At 34.5% G+C, this 19,895-nt stretch overlaps 1 protein-coding gene across 3 annotated transcripts; it reads left to right on the top strand.

Annotated features, from left to right (window-relative positions):
- The first annotated feature begins 149 nt into the window (after positions 1-149).
- LOC142354276 (anion exchange protein 2-like) lies at positions 150-13,132 on the top strand. 3 transcript variants are annotated; one of them, XM_075406542.1, is made up of 6 exons: positions 150-293; positions 872-976; positions 7,468-7,637; positions 8,797-8,973; positions 11,486-11,606; positions 12,753-13,132. In XM_075406542.1, the coding sequence occupies exons 1-5, from the start codon at positions 206-208 to the stop codon at positions 11,579-11,581; spliced, it is 636 nt and encodes a 211-aa protein (XP_075262657.1). In that variant the 5' UTR covers positions 150-205; the 3' UTR covers positions 11,582-11,606; positions 12,753-13,132. The 3 variants fall into 3 exon arrangements, with proteins under 3 accessions (XP_075262657.1, XP_075262659.1, XP_075262658.1); XM_075406544.1 differs by having other exon boundaries at positions 12,773-13,132; XM_075406543.1 differs by having other exon boundaries at positions 11,486-11,596.
- Positions 13,133-19,895: the final 6,763 nt, after the last annotated feature.

Consider the following 19,895-nt stretch of genomic DNA (forward strand, 5'->3'; position numbering starts at 1 on the left):
TTTAAATTTCAAAAAAGCTATAAGAAAATTAATTATTTGAGTAACTACAATCAAACATACCGACAAAATTCTTACGTTTCAAACAGAAAATAGAAATTAGTAGGTTTTCTACATATTTTTGAAAAAAATGATAATTGTTTACAGATTAATAGCGACACAAAAGCGCAACAAGCTTCAAAGGGTGTGTGGCTTCCACATCAACATCATGTTACTGGGTTTATTCGCCCTGTGGAGTGCAATTATGATCACACCTTTCGTCTGTGCAGACCCACTACGCAGCTTCTACCATATACGTAAGATTTCCTACTTACCATCTCTCTTACCATAATAAGGAATGCCAACAAATTCAAAGAACCGTTTTTTAGACTAAAACCAGTGGCTGAAGTCAGTGCATTTAGCTATAAGCTCAGATCTTATGTTGGTAACAATTTTTCGCAGAAAATTTTAATTAAGGCCCGGGTCGAGACCGAATGGTTAACTTGTAAGAACTTGCAAGTTTTTGGAAGAACAACTTGCAAGGTGATGCATCGCCTTGTAAGAACTTGCAAGAAACTTCCAAGTTCTTAGAAGTTAACCATTCGGTCTCGACCCGGGAGCTAATTTCACTGGACTAATGTGATCTGGCTAAAATCACAAAAATTTGTCAAAAATTTAGAAAACTTTCCTTGTATATATTTGGATTAAAATTCTGACCAATCGGAACTGATAAAATCTAAACGTTTCCCTCGCGTAAATGCATTTCTTTCGATCTCCCGGGCGCGCGTTCTATATTTTGCATGATGATATGGACCCCAAAACAGAATAGATCCCTCTTATCGTATGGAAAGTGTCTTTTTTAAATTTGCCTAATTTTTTGTGTTTACTTTTTCAGGTGCTCTGACTGTCTATTCGAAAGTGAACGCACCAGGGGAGAACCCGACCATTGTCAAAGTGCAGGAACAGAGACTGACGGGTCTAGTCCTTAGTATGCTAGTAGGTTAGTCGAAGAACTATTGTTAAATTGATGAATCTGCTTCATCGCTTCTTAAATCTTCCAACAGCGACAAAAATTTTTTTGACCGCAAACCAACCCAAAAATTTCGGCTAAACTTATCGTTGGAATTTTGATCCAGGTCAAAATTTTGCCACAGGTAGAATTGAGGAAAATTTTAAGAAGTAAGGATTTTTCAGTAATGAGCTTTAAGCAATCATAATAAGACATATATGTGTTTTATGGGATCTCAGCAAACATTCTAAGATCATAAATGAAACTTTAGCAAACGTAAAAGGATTTTAGAAAATCATCAGGAATACAAATTTTCTCAAAACCCTTTTGTGTTCCCCCTCCCCCAGACCAAAATAAGATTTTCTTTTCTGAATAGTCATACATAAATAATGGTACCAAAAATCTACGTGTACCTTAATGTTTTAAAAAAATATTATAAACATTAACTGAAACAACATTATGAGTTCAAATATACTCTCTAATATCGCGTCAGTACACCTTTAATTTTTTTTCAGCGCCTTTTGTTGGCCATTGCCGTATCCTTCGTTCAATTTCGTAGAAAAAATTGCTGAGACTCTTCGATTTGCACATAGGAGCTTTATCCTGTTGACAAAAAAGGTCCCCAAAATGGATTTCCTTGGTTGGTGATTATTCAAACTTTCCAAATAACCGACAGCGTTCAGCATGTTTGAACATCTGAGATTCATTTGCAGTCTATCTGATTATATTGTTCACTAAAACATAAATGATAGCATGTTCGAACTCAATTTTTGTGCGGTTTTGAAGAAGTCTCGTTCCATTTATACAATTTTCAAACAATTTCCGCCCTCTGTTTTCATCAATGCAAACAAAATTTTGTCGGAAAAAGAAAAACTTCGTGAGCATATTGATACACAATTTTGTTCGAACGCGCTTGTTTGTTTGCCTTCACTTGCTCTGGTGTCTTCAAAGGACTATATTTTATAGAATCCATCTGAATTTATTTTTGGGAAATTGTATCGTAGCAAGAGAAACTAGTATGCGTCACTCTGATACGTTTGAACGAGGTTTTATGGTCTTTTAAAACTTTGATTGCAAGAAAAACTTTAAAATCTTTCAATTGATTTTATGGCCTCGCAACTTTTTTTTATTTCAGATTACATTTGTATGCACCATAGACAAACGATATAATATACATTTTTGTTCTACCTCAAACCAGTTCCAAGCGCATTAATACGTCAGCTCTTTAGTTTTTTTGCTGTATATGGAACTAGCTGGTGCACCGGAGTCCCGAGATAGCGAAACGGTGCTTTTAGATGATTGAGAAACAGTTGAATGAATATGAGTCAAAGCACGAAGTTGAGTCTAAGAATCTGAACTATTTAATAACCATATATGCTTCGGACTAATGAGGCGAAAATCGGATGTGGCTCTGACTCTTCATGCAAGTATAAAAAAAATCTCGGAAACTTTTGCATCGTCATACAAAGAAACTTCTTGTGTTTTACATGTCTTCACATTTTTTCTTAATGTTGATATATAAACTGAATTGCTCACAAAAATGTACCGGAGAAGTTTACCATATTTTCCAGTTATTCCTCCGCTTTCAGAGGCTCTGGAAAAATTCAAGAAAAATTCCTAAAATCGGTTTGGCGTGAAGTTACTTTGGATAATGGTTACGACAACGTGGAACCAGCAAACTCTACCAGGCGACATTGTACCCGACAGCTCCTAAAAAACCATCCCAAGGTGTGCGTATGTATATGTGCGTTTGAAACACACACACACACACCTAAACACTAATTCTTTGTATTAAAAAAAGCTTGTATAATTGCTTCGAGGCGATTCATTGGGGAAATAAAATCGTATTTTCTGAGGTTAAGTATCAATTTTATTTTCAGAAAAAGGGCTATAGCAAGGTTCAGATATCAAAAAATCTTGCTGCGGAAGTGTTAATAATTAACTTCATGAAAAAAAATCTGAAAGATAATAATGCTTGGGAAACGCGTCTCTCCTTTTGAAATAAAGAAAATACTGATTTAGGAAATGGGTTTCTCGTTTTGACAAACAAAACGGAGGGCATTTGACGCGGTTAACGCGTTTTTCTTTGCTATAAATATAACCAGGAAAATGAGTTTTGCATTTATCTGATCATAAACAATGCATGCGTGAGTATCACTGTCAGTAGATTCTGATACTGAATATTCATATTGATGCCCTAGTCGACACTTGCAATTTTGAAAAGAACGTCCTCGACCCATATAAGCATGAAAAGAAGATCCTGAATAGTTTTTAATATGAAAAGAAATCGCCAGGACTTTAAATGATGTCCTCGACTTTGGCCGAAACTTAAATGTCGATAACAGGGGTCAAAAGAATTCAATGATTTTAATTTTAAATTGAAATTGGATCGGGAAATAAACAAAAATTAGCTTGTATTTAAAGTACCTATCTATGCGAAATTATACCAGAAAATTGAGATTGGCTAAAAATATTTTACTTGATTGACTTGGCAATAGATCCAAGTTTCGAATCCAGAACGTGATTTTCTGTTTTCATCAACATTTCATGAGAATCATATATGGCATGGCTACAATCGAGTTCTTTAGTTGAAGGTTGGAGGAAGTTATAATCAGGTTTCAATGGGTGGGAGAATTAAATTCTGACATTTGATTGATAGGTCAAAATGATCATGATAGCGGCAAAACAAAATTAGAATCAAGTCCATATTTGTGGCCATTATTTTTCGACATATAAGCAGAGATCATTAGGTAAGTTTTTCTTTTGTTCACTGAACTTTCATCAAATGAAAATTTTTTGGTTTCTTGATGTTTCTCCGAAACCATCACATCCTCCCTATTTTTTATGTAAGTTTGTGGGGATATGTTCTCCATATCTATCTGGTTGCTTTCATTTTCTTGTCTTTGTTTGCGAACGCTCTCAGGATTAAGTTTGTGGTTACTCTGTAGTTGATGTTGCTGCAGAAGCTTATTCTTGATATCAAGGTCCCAACTCTGTGTTCTGAACTCGGGGTTCTGATTGAGATATGGTGTCCCCTACCAGTGGTTCACTTTTCACGTTTTCTCGCAATCTAGCCGCGCAATTTGATTGCCGCTGACTAGAATGGTCCGAGTTCAATTTTCGTGTTGTATGAAAGATGTTTTCAAGCACTTTTTGATTATGAAAGCCGAAGGAACTGTTTTTGTATTTTCGTTAGCGTTAAATAGAATGGGTTCGCTAAAGTGGAAATCTGCTATTGCTGGTAGTCTCACTCTGCGTCCCATGAATAGTTCAACCGGAGTTTTGCTTCTCGTCTGTGGTTTGTTGCGATGTTCCACCATTGCTCCTTGCAGAAATGCCTCAAATGACACGTTCAGATTAAGACTGTACATTTGAAGTGCCTACTTCAATGTCTGAACAGCTCATTCAGAAAGTCCATTAGCTCTTGGATGATAGAGAGCCGATTCCATTTTCTTAATTCCCAATTGTTCACGCCACTGTTCAAAATCCTCAATTACAAATTCAGTACCATTATCAGATGCTAAAGTTTTATTGACTCAGAATCTTACAAAAATTTGAATAAAGTTATAATTTTAATGTCTCTGATGTTCTATTTCCAGCGGGAAAGCTTTTATCCAGCCTGAACCCGCGTCAACAATTGCTAAGATATTGCCTTGGTCTTTAAGATAACCCCAATCCACCCAATTCATGTAGAGCCGTTCCCAAACGTCGGCTCGGTATCAAGTACATACTTTTTTTCTTCGGCTAACTTCGGGTCTGAGCAAAGTTAACAATGTTGACTGCGAAACACACTCGATTGTTGTCAGATTTGTCTTCGTCAAAAAGCATTTTGCTTAAAGCGTCTGCATTGGGCATCTGCTTTCTTGACGTGTACTTCAACTAATATTCTTCCTTGTCTGTTATTGGTCATATCCATGTCCTCAATCATTACTCTTCCATTGATATGCACTTTCACGTCCAGGCAATGTCTCAGTTCTTCACTCTTATTTCTCTGCCACAACACTGGTGATGCATTTGTGGCTCTTCCTGGCTACCCAGGCTCCAGAATGTCTTGTCGGATTATCTGTTCCAGCTTCTCTTTGACTTTGTCCTGAAGAGATAGAGGCATTTTCCTGGCTTTTCAGAACATCTGTTTTTATTCTGGTATTAATTTTGCATGAGTTTTTTAACCCTTCACAGCAACTAAGCGTTCATTTCTGATGTTGTTTGGGTAGAAGGTTTCTTCCAAGTAGTCCAAGTTCTTTTTCAGACAGCCCAATTGCCAGTAGTTTTTGTTTTTGTGCGCCCGCTTCCGTTCCACACAACGTCATAGGTAAGTGATCACAGAAACGTTAATTGGCGACCATCATGATCTCCGAGATTTATCATTTTATCATATAACTGAGGTTTACCAAGCTCAGCCTCTAATTTAAATGATATCACTCTGCTATCCGCACCTGTATCTACGTTCATTTTCTTTTTGCAGTTGTTTATTGAGTTATATTCGCATGTCACAATCAAGCTAATTTTTTTTTCAAGATTTTTTCAAGACTTTTTTTCAGTATAAAACATTCCCATCTCTGATGCTGGAGATGCTCGCTCTGCAGAATTTTTTCTTCACAAATATTAATCTATTTATTGTAACTATTGCCTTTAAGCATTTTTGAGAAGTGAATCAATTTTTCAACTTAGCGCTGCCTTTTTTCACTTAGCTCTGGACACGGCCTAATATAATTTGGCTTTTCTCCTCAGCTAGTGCACAAATTGTTGTTTTTAGTAGATGTGAGATTTTGGTTTGGTTTTCCAAATGTCTTTTTGAAGTTTTACCCTAATTCTTTCTAAAGTTAAAGGCTTATTACTTGATGAAGAGCTTTCAAAAGCCCTTGCATGACTTCTGAACTGTAAAGTGTCAGTCATTTCAGCAACATACAGAGCTCGTTTTGCTTTATTACCACCTAGTATCATAAGTTTTGCTTTAGGTTCCCTCAACCCTGAGATAAATTTTTTTACAAACTCGGCATTCGTAACTGTTTCGAATTTTTCGAAGTCACAATAGCGTGCTTCTTCTTCAAAACAAGCTAGGAAACCGACGCCTGATTCCCCTTCACCTGGCATGGCGGACAGAAATTTTGCCCTTTCTATCGTTACTACCCTCTTTTGGAGAAATATAGTTTTGAATGTCATTTCTGATATCTATGAAAAATATACACAGAAAAGTTGTCTATGTGAAAATATACAGAGAGAATGTCTAAATAATTGATTGATCATAGTTCCGAGTGCTGAACGTGATTTTCTGCTTTTATCAACATTTCATGAGAATCGCATCTTTAAACTGATATCTTTAAACTGATTGTCTAATTTCTTCTTTGGAATCGTTAAGCTCATAGGTTAAAGAAGTGCGTTAATCCCGCACATGCTATGAAAAAGATTCGTTACCTGTAGGACCACTGTGGTACATTTGGGTTTTTTTGTCCTCTTTCTTCTCTGTGCGACATATTGCCACAAATGACATCATACACGCAATACAGGATTTAGCATTCTGTAGATCCAATTTTTGTCGCTCGGTCAATGGTCTGGACACCATTGTTGTGGTCGATAACACGGTTCACAAGATTTCAATGATTTGAATTTTACAAAATTTAGCTCGTGTTTATAGTACTTATCTATGCAAAAAAATAGAGAGAAAATTTAGATTAGCTAAATATATTTAATATAAAAATAATTTATTGATCATAGCTCCGAGTCCTAAACGTGATTTTCTATTTTCATCAACATTTCATGAGATTCATGTATGGCCTTGATACAATCGAGTTCATCAGTCGGAGGTCGGTGGATGTTATAGTCAGGTTTCTATGGGTGGGAGAATTTACTTGTGACATCTGATTAATAGTTCAATAAGATATCGATAGTGACAATACCAAATTAGAATCGAGTTTAGTTTTGTGGCCGTTACATATCGACATAAAAGCAGAGTTCATTAGGTAAGATTTTTTGTTTTCTGAAACTTTATCAAATAATAATATCTATTTTTTGATGTTTTTTAGAAACCATCACATATAACAACCGTCCTCGAAATTTGCTAGACAAGAAAGTGCCCTGGAGTTTGGCTGGACAAAATAAAATGTCCTCGAATTACGCTCGCAACTTTAGCAAAGTGTTGTTTTTAATTTCTGTCAAATTTGGTTAAGGTTGGAGGAGGTCACGAGACCGAACCAAGATAATGCCGCAAATTTTTAGTTTGCCTCATTTTTGTATATGAAAGAAGGATTTGGCTGGACTTAGGAAAAGAAATAGCCTCAACTTTCACTGGGGCCCTCGACCGGGTAATTTAAATAATATTTAACCCAACCCCCCCCCCCACCCCTCGGCTTGAATTAATAGATCTTTTCGTAATTCCAGGTCTAGACTAGGGTGAACATATAGATTCCAATGCTGAGGTGGGATAAGACTTGCTTGGGTCGTGCAACTCATCCTGAGGTTCGTGATTGCAAACTTCATTACAGGTGTGACGTCACTAGCAGCATGTTTACTAGAACACATTCCAATGGTAGCCCTGTGTGCCATACTGATGTACATGGGACTGGTCACTCTGGTACACCTGGACATGGTCCAGAGACTGAAGTTGATCCCACAAATGAGGGAGTACCACCCAGACACAAAGTACATACGAGTGGTTAGTCAGCCGAGTGGTGGTTACCCTGAGGGTGGTAGCAGCCCATGTTGAGGTGCCATCCGGAAGTGACCTCTGATCAGAACTTTCCAGACGAAAATGTACTATAATGTGGAGGGCTACCCAGGTTGAGGTGCCATCCGGAAGTGACCTCTGATCAGAACTTTCCAGACGAAAATGTACTATAATGTGGAGGGCTACCCAGGTTGAGGTGCCATCCGGAAGTGACTTCTGATCAGAACTTTCCAGACGAAAATGTACTATAATGTGGAGGGCTATCCATGTTGAGGTGCCATCCGGAAGTGACCTCTGATCAGACCAAGTCCAACGCACACGGTGTGTTCCCAGACCAAAATTACAGGGTCTGAGATTCGGTTAGAGCGCACTTAATTATGATCAGAGGTCACTTCGGTCTGGGGATGGTATGATCAGCGGTGAATTAGTTTAGACATTCTGTTTACTGTTGGTTCCTATATGTACTCTGGTCAGCGGTCAGCTGTAAGCTACAAAAGTATGAAATTATGCCGCTCAGAATATGTTGAAATGATCCATGGTCCAGACTATTGTGCGCTCGAACCGCTGTCCAGACCCTGTAATTTCGGCCCGGAGACACAGGGGTGTGCACTCGATTGGGTCTGATCATAACTCAATTTGGGTCTGGACCTAAACCTAGGATGTTCTGAGCCTCAACTCCGGGTACTTATGAATCATCGTAAATACACGTTACCACGGGGTTTGAAAAACTTTTTTGGGTCACGAAAAAATTTTTGCCTTGAATACAGTGTTGGCGGTGAAATTAAATATGGTCACTAGTACTTAGTGAGGCAAATTTAAATTTTACTTCCTTTGTTGTCCGTAAACTTAATTTGTGCGCTATGGTCAAGCATGGAATATAATGGAATAGAAAAATCATTTAATGTTTAAATTATCACTACCATTTTTGCACTATGTGACATTTGATGTCTCCCAAATTTTTTGGGTAATTTCTTGATATCCAATCTTTGGGTCTGTTCCATTATAGCCCCCCATGAATATATAGCCCCACCATTATGGTATATTTACCATGATTGGGGGGGCTATAGGTTATCTGACCGCTAAGCGGGGGGCGGGGGGGCTATAATGTGAATGACCCCAATCTTTTCTGTGTTAATTTATTTACCAGGTGCAAATGCGAAAGATCCACGCCTACACAATTCTGCAGGTGATTCTGGCAGGGTTGATTTTTGGGTCCAAACTGGTGCCCTATTTACAAATTGTGTTCCCTGTTCTCCTGGTCCTGTGTGTGCCCATTCGCATGTATCTACTGCCCAGATGCTACACAGAATGCGAATTAGAAGCGGTGAGATCCATTTTTAGTTAGAAATTTTTGGGTATTGGGAATGTTTTTTCCAAGCCGTGGGGTGGAATAGAAAAATTGTGATTAGCTCGCTTCAAACAACCCTTTCTTGCGACCCTAGCGTTGAGCGGATTCTGAAAAAAATTAAACAGGCAAAAATTTGGATCGCGGATAGGCGGACCAGTGTGACCCGTGCTCTTTCTGAGTCTAGTAAGTTACGGTCACCCCTTCTGTCTGACCCATAACTCAATTTGGTCTAATCAATATCTAAATTGGGTCTGGTTCATACCAAACCTCTAAATGGTCAAGCATATCCCCATTTTTATGGTCTGGTTACAGACCAAAAAATTTGAATTTTTAACCTCTTGAGAGGTAATATTGAGCTGGTTCACTCGAATCAGAGTATAAAGATTCTCGTATCAGAGTTCAGACTACGACAAGCGCCGATACTCAATTGCAAAACAATGCTGAATTGTGAGCAACAGTTTACCTCAAGCAAAATTAAACATAGGTACAGGGTTGAGAAAAAACTCCAGATCGTTATCTACGACATTTGTTGCTCCCCTAAAATTGATGGCTTTGTTTTCATAAAAACATAGTTCATTATCAGATCAAACTAAGTTTCAGGCCAAAAAAGCGAAAAACTTCACTAATAGATTTTCCTTTCTGTTTGTGGAAATTTATCATACAAGGTCTGATAAAAATCGTTCAGTAAAAATTAAGACCAAAGCTAAACCTTAGATAATATTTCATTGTGTAAGATCTGTTAAAAGTGTTTTCCAAAAAAAATTTCTGTAAACTGTATCTCAACTGCCATCTGATAAGATATCAAAAAACACTTTTAAGATCTTCTATAACTATCTTCACAACTGGAAGGTCTGTTTAATTGCTCTTGAACGAAGTTCATACCAATTATTAAAAAACGTGTTGGTCTTTTTTATGCAAATTTTTTGATTGACAATTTTGCGCTTTTCTTTGACTTCTCAAGTGAATTTTTACGCTTTCGTTCATCATTTTTGAGTGATCTCTGTTGCTCTCACTCCGAAGTAAAGCTTGTTGCTAATATATTATCGGTTGCAGCAAAAATAAGTGACTAATTGCGCAGTGGTTAGAGCGGGTGGCTATGAATTGGGAGGTCAATGGTTCGATCGGCGTTGCGGGCAGGGTTTTTTGCACCCATAAAAAAATTATTTAGGCTACAGACCCTGAATTGAATGGCCTCGCCTATCGTTCAAGAGGAAATCTTCCGACATCTGGCGGTTTATGTTCAAACATTTTTTGTAAAAATCAAAATCTTAATTTGTCTGCAAAGCAGCCAATGAGCAACATTTTTGTTTGTTTGAAAATTTTGAACTAACCAATTTATTTTTCAAGAAAAACGAACATAATCAACTTTTTAATGAACTTAGCATATACATACAAATCATATAAGACTTTGTATGGTTACTCTGAAACATACATGACTTTGTATGATTGACAAGAATTAATTATGGTGAGCAACACGGAAAAACAAACGTCTCTTTTCGTAAAAAGCAGAATTCAATTTTACATACAAAGCTCGGAAAAAGTGCTTGAGTTCAGCTGAATATCTGGAAAAGTATACTGCCGACCTATGATTAGGTACTGTGTCAACCAGTATACTACATTCGTTGATAGTTATCTTCTTCCACTTCGGTAAAAACTCATATATCAAAAATTCAAATTAAGACAAATTTCTTAATTTCTACAAAGTTTAGAATCTTATAAGGCAGAATTTTCCCGTGTAAGATCTTATAGTTTCAATAAGACCTGGCAAAAAACATGTATCGTGTGAAAATTTATAGGACGTCATACGAAGTCTTAGTCAGGCGACGGATAATCTGCTATGTGTTATTAAGTAATTTGTGCTTTATTTTATAAATTTTTAAAATCTTACTCGGTAAAAATTCTCGAATCATTGATGAAAAATCTGTTTATTGGTGGATGAAAAGGAAACAGTGTCCGATTGATACTATTTGATTCTATTTTATAAAAAAAACATTCGTTTATTTTAGTTAGTTTATGTGGCTATTTGACAGCAAAAGACCAGTTAATCTGAACCTCTCGCGGTTTATGACTTTGCCCACGACTGTTCAGCAATCTAACGAAAGTTTATTAAATTATCAAGTTGAATCATGAATCAAAAAAAGTCAAAAGGTCTACAGCTTAACAAATTTTGTTTTCACTTCACTGTTTTTTTCTCACTTCGAACTAATGGCGTCTATAAAATGTTCGGGCACCGAATATTTTTCCAATCAAGATAACGTTCTCGGTAGATCAAATACAACAAATTAAATGGCTTTCGAAATGACTTGAAATGGTTTCCGAAAGTAGAAAATGAGATTGCATTTATGAGCAGAGAATTTTCAAAAACGCTACTTTTGCTACTTAAGAAAGACTTTTTGTTGTTCATATTGGCACATATAAAATTTTAGACATTTTAACTGGGACAAAGTTGCTGAGATGTTATAAAAATTTCTTATTGTATTTTGTTCAGCTCGACGGTGAAAGCGATGAGGAAGAAGAGGAAGAAGTTGTTGTCGGGCACAGGTTATCTTCGCCCAGGGAAACTTCCCACCCTCTCCCACACTAATTCATACACACCTACGTAAACCCAGGTTTATGTTCATCAAAATCACTCGTTAAAAATATCACGATATAAAACTGAGTGAAATTTCGACCTCTTTGCTTGTTAAATATGTTCTTAAGAAACTCTTAAGATTAAATAAAAAGCTTAGATAAATATACGCAATTAATGCTCCAAATTTAATTTTTCATAAATTAAGCTTCGAATTCGTCTAAAATTCAGCGATTATGCTCGAAATGCGCGCTTAATTTTGCTCTTTTTCGAAATGAGCTAAGATTGAATTTAAATACGCCGAAGTGTTCATTTCAATAGAACAATCAAAAGGAAATTGTTTTTTTTTAAATTTGCAATACTTTTTTATTCAGGGAGCTCATTTCGGTCAAAGCAGTGCCCCCGTTTTCATCTTAAACTTTTCAACTTAAAGTTTCAACTTAAACTCGATTGTAATCAGTTGTTCATTGTTGGGTTATGGGTTTTCGCAAGCAGAATAAAAAGCGTTTTTAACTAAGTAGAAAAATTAATTTCCCAAAATGAGAGAAAATCAAGAATGATGTTTTACAGTAGAATTTAGAGATTTACCGGAGAGATCTGATTATTAGGTCAAGATGGTGATTTGATTTTAGGGATGAAAAAGGCTCCAAAATCAGCTGTATATACACCCATTATCAGTGCGAGAAAGTCAAGATATAAAACTAATCTTAGCACCATGATTTACAGTGGGGGTCGCAAGGGTTACCCAATTTGGTTTGCTTCTGCAAATTTCCCAGAAATCAGACGCAGGGGGTACCATAGATGGTATGCATTTACACTTTTCTAAGAATTCGTTCACATTTCCGGTGGTATCATAATCATTCAATACATGCTGGGAAGATTTTACATCAAATAATCTTACTCTAATATTAGTTATCTAGATTCTCCAATTGGAAACGGATATTGATTCTAGGCACCATTTCTTTACGATTCATTTATATAAATTCTCTGATTAAAATCAAATTGCTTTTGTCTTTCTATTCTGGTAAGTTAAACTTTCTTTCTAATTCTCACTTAGTTTAAGACTATAGTTTGATCGATTATCTAACATTCATATTTTTGAGTTTTTGAGCAATCCCTACACTCATAACCGGCCTGGTCATAAATGTGCTTGAATAAAAACTTAAACCTGGGTTGCTCACCTGAGCTCGGATCACTGTCGCAGAGGTCGGGCAAAAAGTGGAACAAATCGTGCACAAACCAAGATTATTTTGAAATCAGAACCAATTGGATCAAAACCAAAGATGACGAACCAGAGATGACAGAAATTATCAAAATTGACGACTTGACCGTTACATTATCGCCGAAGAGGAAGCAAGAATAAATGGAAATGATAAGAGTGGGGTGATTTACGCAGCTGGTTCGACCAAAAATTTCTCCTTTTTAATAAGGAATGTACTGTAACTGATTCAAGCACAAACAGATGAATGTAAACAAAAATGATTTCATCAAACTGATTTGCAAAGTTTGAATTATTTTGACAAAATTGTCTTGTTCGATTTGAAATTAAAGATGGTATTTGTTCAACTTCATAAGTTCTTGCACTGTCATAGTATAATGATCTGAATACATGAGGGAACTGTTTCAAAGGTCATTGAACTTATAATTATAATAGTAATAACAATATAAAGGCTATTTAGGCGCTGTTCTTTTATTACGACTCGAAGACTTCTGACTTCTCATTTTTAATACCTTTTATTGGAGTGAATTTTGAAGCAGGAAATGAAACGCGTGAAAAATTTTGAAGCGGTTTGGTTGCTGAACAAATTTGAAGTGTGGAGTGAAAACAGAGTGGTTTTGTTCATACCGCTGTTTTCGAAATAGCGGGAAATTGAGGTTTGAAAAAATTTTTATGAGCGAGCGCAATTTTTTTATCACGTGCGGCTTTTCAAACAGTTACCTTTTTTGGTTTAGAAGTCTGATTATGATATTGTTTTATTTTGAAGGTTTTATTAAGATGGTTTGATAGCCTACGTTTTTTTTACCCTATTATGACTTCTTTCTTGATTTTGAACATTTTAAAATTCATGTTCTCCTAAATGATTTTTTTCTGTGACTTTATGTGACCTTGTAATGTATAAAAAATATTTACTCTTCTCCAGTTTCTTAGTTCAAGGTCTTTTTTAAAAACTTTTTAATTCAAATGTTTTTTCTAGTGAGTTGTTTATGTAGCTTTCTAAACGAGTTGTTCTTTTTTCTTCCAGTGCTTCCTGATTTCTTTCGGCTGTGTTTTGATCCTTTTTATTGTAGTGAATTCTGAAGCAGGAAATAAAACGAGTGAAAAATTTTGAATGATTTGGGAGCTAAACAAAGTTGAGAATTGAAGCAAATAAGTTTTGTTTTGCTCATATCGCTGTTTTAGAGCAAGCGAGAAACAGAAGTCTGACAAAGGTTTTTAATTCACATGCGGTTTTTAAAAAGTTTTTTTTAATTTTCATTTAGAGGTTTGATCAAGATCTTGCAATAATTTTAGGACTGTTTTGATAGTCGTTTAAACATTTCTGTTTATTGACATGAATTTTACGTCAATTTGCAGTTTTTTAAGCCAATTTGTTGATTTTTTGACAAATTTTAGCCATTTTTTGCTCATTGTTTTGTCTTACTGCCTTATGTAGGATTTAAAAAGACGCGTATAAATTTGGAGTTATAAGATACTAGGAATTAATGTATTTTAACAAGTCATTTCACACCTGTTTTTTTTCTCAGTATTGTTTGCGTTAAGTTTTCAAAGGAAGAAATCATATAAAGACTTTGAAACTGTAATTAGAGGTTTTTCAGACAAATTTTTCTTAGCTTATGAAACCAAAAACACAAAAGTTTGTTAATAAAATTATATCCCAAGTGAAATTGATTCAGTTTGAATCTATCATTCTTCACGTACAGAAGAAGAATCACAAGTTTTATCACGCTCTGCTCTTCTTATCGGTTCTTAGAATCCTTGTGAAGGGACGAATTGTCTCAATTAATCAACGATAAAAGTAATTTTCCAGAAAGTTTTTTAATTTATGTTGTTCATTCACAAAATTTTTGCTTCAAAGCTGTTTGTGAAATCAGAAAAATTTTTTTAACAGATAATGTGTCCAATTGAGAGCAAATGTGATATATACTTCAACTTTGAATGGATTTTGTGTTGATCAGAATCGGAAAGCCGAAATTTGTATTTTTTCACATAAATGTCTCAGAATTAATATGGCAATAGATTGACCAATAAAGTACAGAAAAACTTATTCAACTATTCATAGAATTAGTTTAATGCTATTCAAAAAATTTTGCTGCCGAACCATTTCAATCAGATATGCATCAATTTTCCCGAATCTTCTGAGAAATCAAAATGAGTACAATGTTCTCATGTGCTTTCATTGACAAAAAAGGGCAACATAGTTTGTAATTTCAAGCTTAAGACGTTGCAGTTTTTTTGAAAAGAAGGTTTGGGTTTATCGAGGTTTCAAAATGGAAACTTTTAAAACATACTATTGCGACCCTCAAGCCCAAATGAGACTTTTTTTATACAAAAGAATTTTGGAGCCTTAACATCAATATAGTTTGAACTGCGTAGTCAAGAGTTTCAAAAATCAATTTCCTACGGAAAAAAAGGAAAATTGTGTGCAACTTTTTTACGCCAAAAAGCCAAATACCAACGATAAAGACATACAGTTCCAATAGCTGCAACAAATTTGGACGCCTTAAGAAAAAAACAAAAGACGATCAAAATAGCATTAATTAGTTTTCAATTTTTTTTTTTTTTTGAATGTTATTTACAAAAGAAAAACAAAACGTTTTAACGTTTTTTTCAAGTACTGATTGCGTGCATGTGTAGAAATGGATGTTTGGAGTCTACCACTCAGAGTTTTAGTTTTTTTTAAATACTTCATCATATTTTCTTCAAATTATACTGTTTTTTTTGGAAATTTTTTTGAGATAAATTTTTTATCTTCTTATCTTAAATTTGTCTTTCTTTGACGCAATAATATTCTCAAAATTATTTTCCATGGAAGAAAAGCTTTTTAATAAAACCATCAGTCAATTAGAATGAATTGTTTTGAATTCAACTGCAAATAATAAACCACAATTGATTATACAAAGCCGAGCAGTCTTCTCAAAATTTGTCTTCTTTTTTAAGCTTGTAATATGTGTATTTAGGACAGTAAGAGCCGCATGATATAATTCTGCTTCAAATTCAATTCAAATATAATTGCCGGTTTTTTTAGTTGTGTTTACTTTTATGATGAAACCTATTGTACTTCACGTAGAGCAGAAAAATCACACTTTTTGCCCTTTTTTGCATGTTTTAATTTCTCGTTTTAGAACCTGAAGTCTCCTTTTACTATAACAATATCAATTTTTAGGACTAACCAACAAAAATTAGTGTTAGCGGAATTGTTGATTTTTTTCCTTTTTAAACTTTGGCTCCAAAGCTGTTTTTAAGTCACAAAGTTTCTGTCAAAAGATATTGTAACGTAACAAAATGTTTGCGTATCAGTAAATAAACCCTGTTCTGTTATAAATTTTACGTGACCAATTGAGACTAAATGTGATTTTTCTTCAACTGTCAATGACGTTTGATGTGGTAAAACTTTGAGTTTGTTTTCAATTTAAAGTATCCGACTCAATTTCTGATCAATAAACTTCAGAAGAGGGCGTTGGGCACAACTATTTTGGGGTGTTGGGAAAAAGCGAAAACTTGATTAGTTGAAGGAGTTTTTGCAATCATAGGGCAAAAATTTGAAGTGAAGCCAATTAAAATACTAAAGGGAGGTACCGCATTTTCCGCTTGGTATCATTATGTAATAAAGTGATATTGCATAACAATCGTTGTCATAGGGAAACAGCTCATAGAACAATCAATGTTTGACCTGAGTTTCTCAGTTTTTGAAAGTGTTTTGAATTGCATTCGCGTAATTTCTAGGAAACTTCACTACAGGATTTTCGAGTAATAGTTATCAAAATTCCGTTCGCCTAATCGAGTTATCCCATCTTCCACTCATTCAAAAAACGTTTCAGTTCCATCCCCTGAAAAATTAGTGTAAAACAACTTCAAGCAGAATTGCGCTAATGTTCCACAAACTTCTGAGAAATCAAATCACCCTTAAAATAACGGCAATAATTATTCCCACCCCACTTGTGGGGTGAGGAACTATATACTCAATTGGTTTTTTTTGTTCAGACAATTTCGGCCGATCGATATATTCATCGTAGAGAAATGTGAGTGGTATCATTAAAAAGCTAATCCCGCGTAGAATTCGAAACTAAAAAGGTTTTTTCGAATTTTGATTTTTTCGAGGAGATATTGAGGATTGAATTTTTGTGTGAACACGGGATATTTGGCATGATTGTTCACCTTTAATGTAATTTTTCTTCAATTTAAGATTTTTTTTTATTAAAATATTAATTCAAAATTAATTTTCTGGACACAAACTGAAACAATTTTGAGTTCCTTAGAGCCGAAAGGCGATATAAAGATAGTTCTAGTCTCCTAGAGAAAATTACTGTAAAAAAATTACTGTGAATTCCATTTCAGAGCTATTTTTTAGAAAACTTTTCATATTTTTTTGTTTTCTTTGGTCACCTAGAGACTAGTCACTTTTCATATCGAAGTTCCGTTAATGACAAACTTCATTTACAATCAAATGAAGCCCAATGAACAAAAAGTTCGCTTTCATGGGATCACTCATGTTTTTTTGGCTTCGACTCGTGAGTGTTCGTAATGAAATTTCGAGGTTTTGAGCTTTTTTGAAATTTTGAGCTTTTTTGAGGTTTTACTAATTTTTTGGAGTTCTTTGCCATTTTCTCGTTTATTAAAAGAGCCATAGGTTTTGTAATAAGCATTAAGTGAACCTATCTAGAGCTTTCAATGGACAAATAATGGCTGTTAAGCCTTTAAGAATGATTTTTCGTTAAATTTTTTTAACATTAACTGATCATAAACATATTTTCGTGAATTGTGAGTCAGTTTCAGTAGACAGTGTCGCCTTTTCTCTACTGCAACCAAAATTAACCTGATTAGCATTTTTATTTTCTAACTAGTTGTTAAATGACTTCAATGCGACAAGTTTTCAAAAAATTGTGAAAAAAAATTTGAGGATATTTTCTTATTATTGGTTCCTCTTGAAATGTTATCAAATTATTCTGATATTGATATCTCCCATTAGCTTAGACAAAACGTTCACTAGATCATGGATAATGTTCTCAGAGAAAAGTTTTTGCTTTAAATGGCTTCAACACTTTCTTCTCGCACTTTTCTACTGAATTTTGGTTTTTGCGTATATTTAGTGTTGTTTCCATAGTCTCATAAGACTTATTGTGACGTCTTATTGATCACCTATGCATGACAAACCTCCTCGACCTAAAATTGAGGCGTAAGCTCCAATTGAGAGTATCAAGTGTCTTTTGTTGAAATCCATCAATTTAATGGCTGTTAAGACTTTAAAAATAATTTTTCGAGAAATTTTTTGAGAACTAACCGATCTTAAAGTTATTTTCGTAAACTGCAAGTCAGTCTCTTTCATGATTGCACCACTCTGTTTCTAATTCAATCAAAATCAATCTTTTTAGAAGTTTTATCTCCTAACTATTGGGATTATGACTTCGATGCACGAGTTTTCATTTTTTTTAAAGTTTTTGGATACTTTTTTTCGTAATTTTGTTTCTTTTGGAATCTTAACACATTATCCAAATATTGATAATTGCGTTAGCTTAGAGATGATGTTCAGCCGATCATATATAATGTTTATAGGAAAAAACTATGGTTTAATTGGCTTTGACACTTTTTTCTGGCACTTTTCTATTTTGTTTTAGAATTTTGCCTGTATTTCTTGTTGTTTTCATTATCTATGGCTTTTTGTAATGTCTTAATAATGACCCATGAATGACAAATTACTGTTTTCTCGTCCAGACAAAACCATATTAGCTTCAGTTGGAATTTATTTGCGTTGATACTAAGGGTTTTCTCAAACAATTCGTGATTTTAATGTATTTGTTCATCTTTGTTGATCTTTTGGAGTCAATTTGTTAACAAAAAGATACACATTGCTGTTATAAAATTGTTGGAAAGTAGCAAAGTTCTTAGTGAAAAAAAAACAGTTTTTTAATGGCTTCGACACTTTTCTCGCTCAGTTTTTTTTGAATTTGCTGTTTTTTTAGCCTGTTTTTGTTTCTTTTTCTCTTCCTTTCGCACAGTGGCGTAATAACAGATCCCAATAATTTTCAAATGTGTCCCAATTGAACTTATTTATTCATTCAGTATAATATTAGCCGAGTTAGTATAAATAGAAATTGAAAAAAAACTACATAATATTCAGATAAAAGCTAATGATTTTAAGGGCTTCACTAGTTTGTGTTTTTTAAATGTTTTTGTGTTTGAAATTTTTTGTTCGTACTTTTTTGAGTTTTTTTGCATCATGAGTCCGTTCCTATGGCTTGTTTTAACCAGAGATAGGTGCTATTTGTTGTATTATGACTATAAATTTATCAAGAAATTTTTCGTTGAGAGCTAATTATTTTTAAGACTTTAAAATTATTTGGTTTAAAAAATGTTGAATGATTTTTGAGTTTCGCCGCATTATATCTTCTTTTTGTGGACTCGTTACCTAATTTCATTGATCCCATCTGATTTGTAGTTACGAAAATAAATTCGTGTAGTTAGATTTTGTCTGATTATAATTTGACGTTGTTACTAGATGCATTTAAGTTAAGATTTTGAGGTTTTGTTGTAAAATTTTGTTTTTGTTGCTTTTTTCTCGTAGGCTTTTTAATGGCAGATCTTGTTGTAAAGAGGCATGGCATTATTTAATTCAATAGTCATCTTGGATGTATAAAGTTTTCATAAAACTCAAACATCTATTTTTGATAAAAAAAATACTCTCTTTTTCAAAAGATAAAAAATCTCTGTCAAAAATCTAAGTCAAAAATGTAGATGAGCGCGGGTCGGAACATCATGTGCGAACGCACATTAACGAGCCTCCATATTACAGTTAATGTTGAGTCGGGAAGTTTCAGAAATTTTTGAAGTTGTATTTTGTGAACATCAAACCTTTTGTATGGCTCTTAGAGTTTTAACGAGGTCTTGTGATAGACAGACAAGCAATGTGAAAGTTAATCGTTAGTTAAAAAAACTGGGTTAAGACAAAGTTTTTCGTCAAGAATTTTTGATAGTGAAACGCTGCAAACTCATTCATCCTAGTATTTAAATGAGATAAATATCCACAAAATCAGATAAATTGACAACAATATATAGAAAATGATACTGTCATCTATTCTTTTAATTTCAATTGAAGTCTAGCCGTCTAGAGGA

This window comes from Convolutriloba macropyga, chromosome 15 (genome assembly GCF_964194025.1).
Source record: "Convolutriloba macropyga chromosome 15, txConMacr16.3, whole genome shotgun sequence".
NCBI classification, from domain to species: Eukaryota; Metazoa; Xenacoelomorpha; order Acoela; family Convolutidae; genus Convolutriloba; species Convolutriloba macropyga.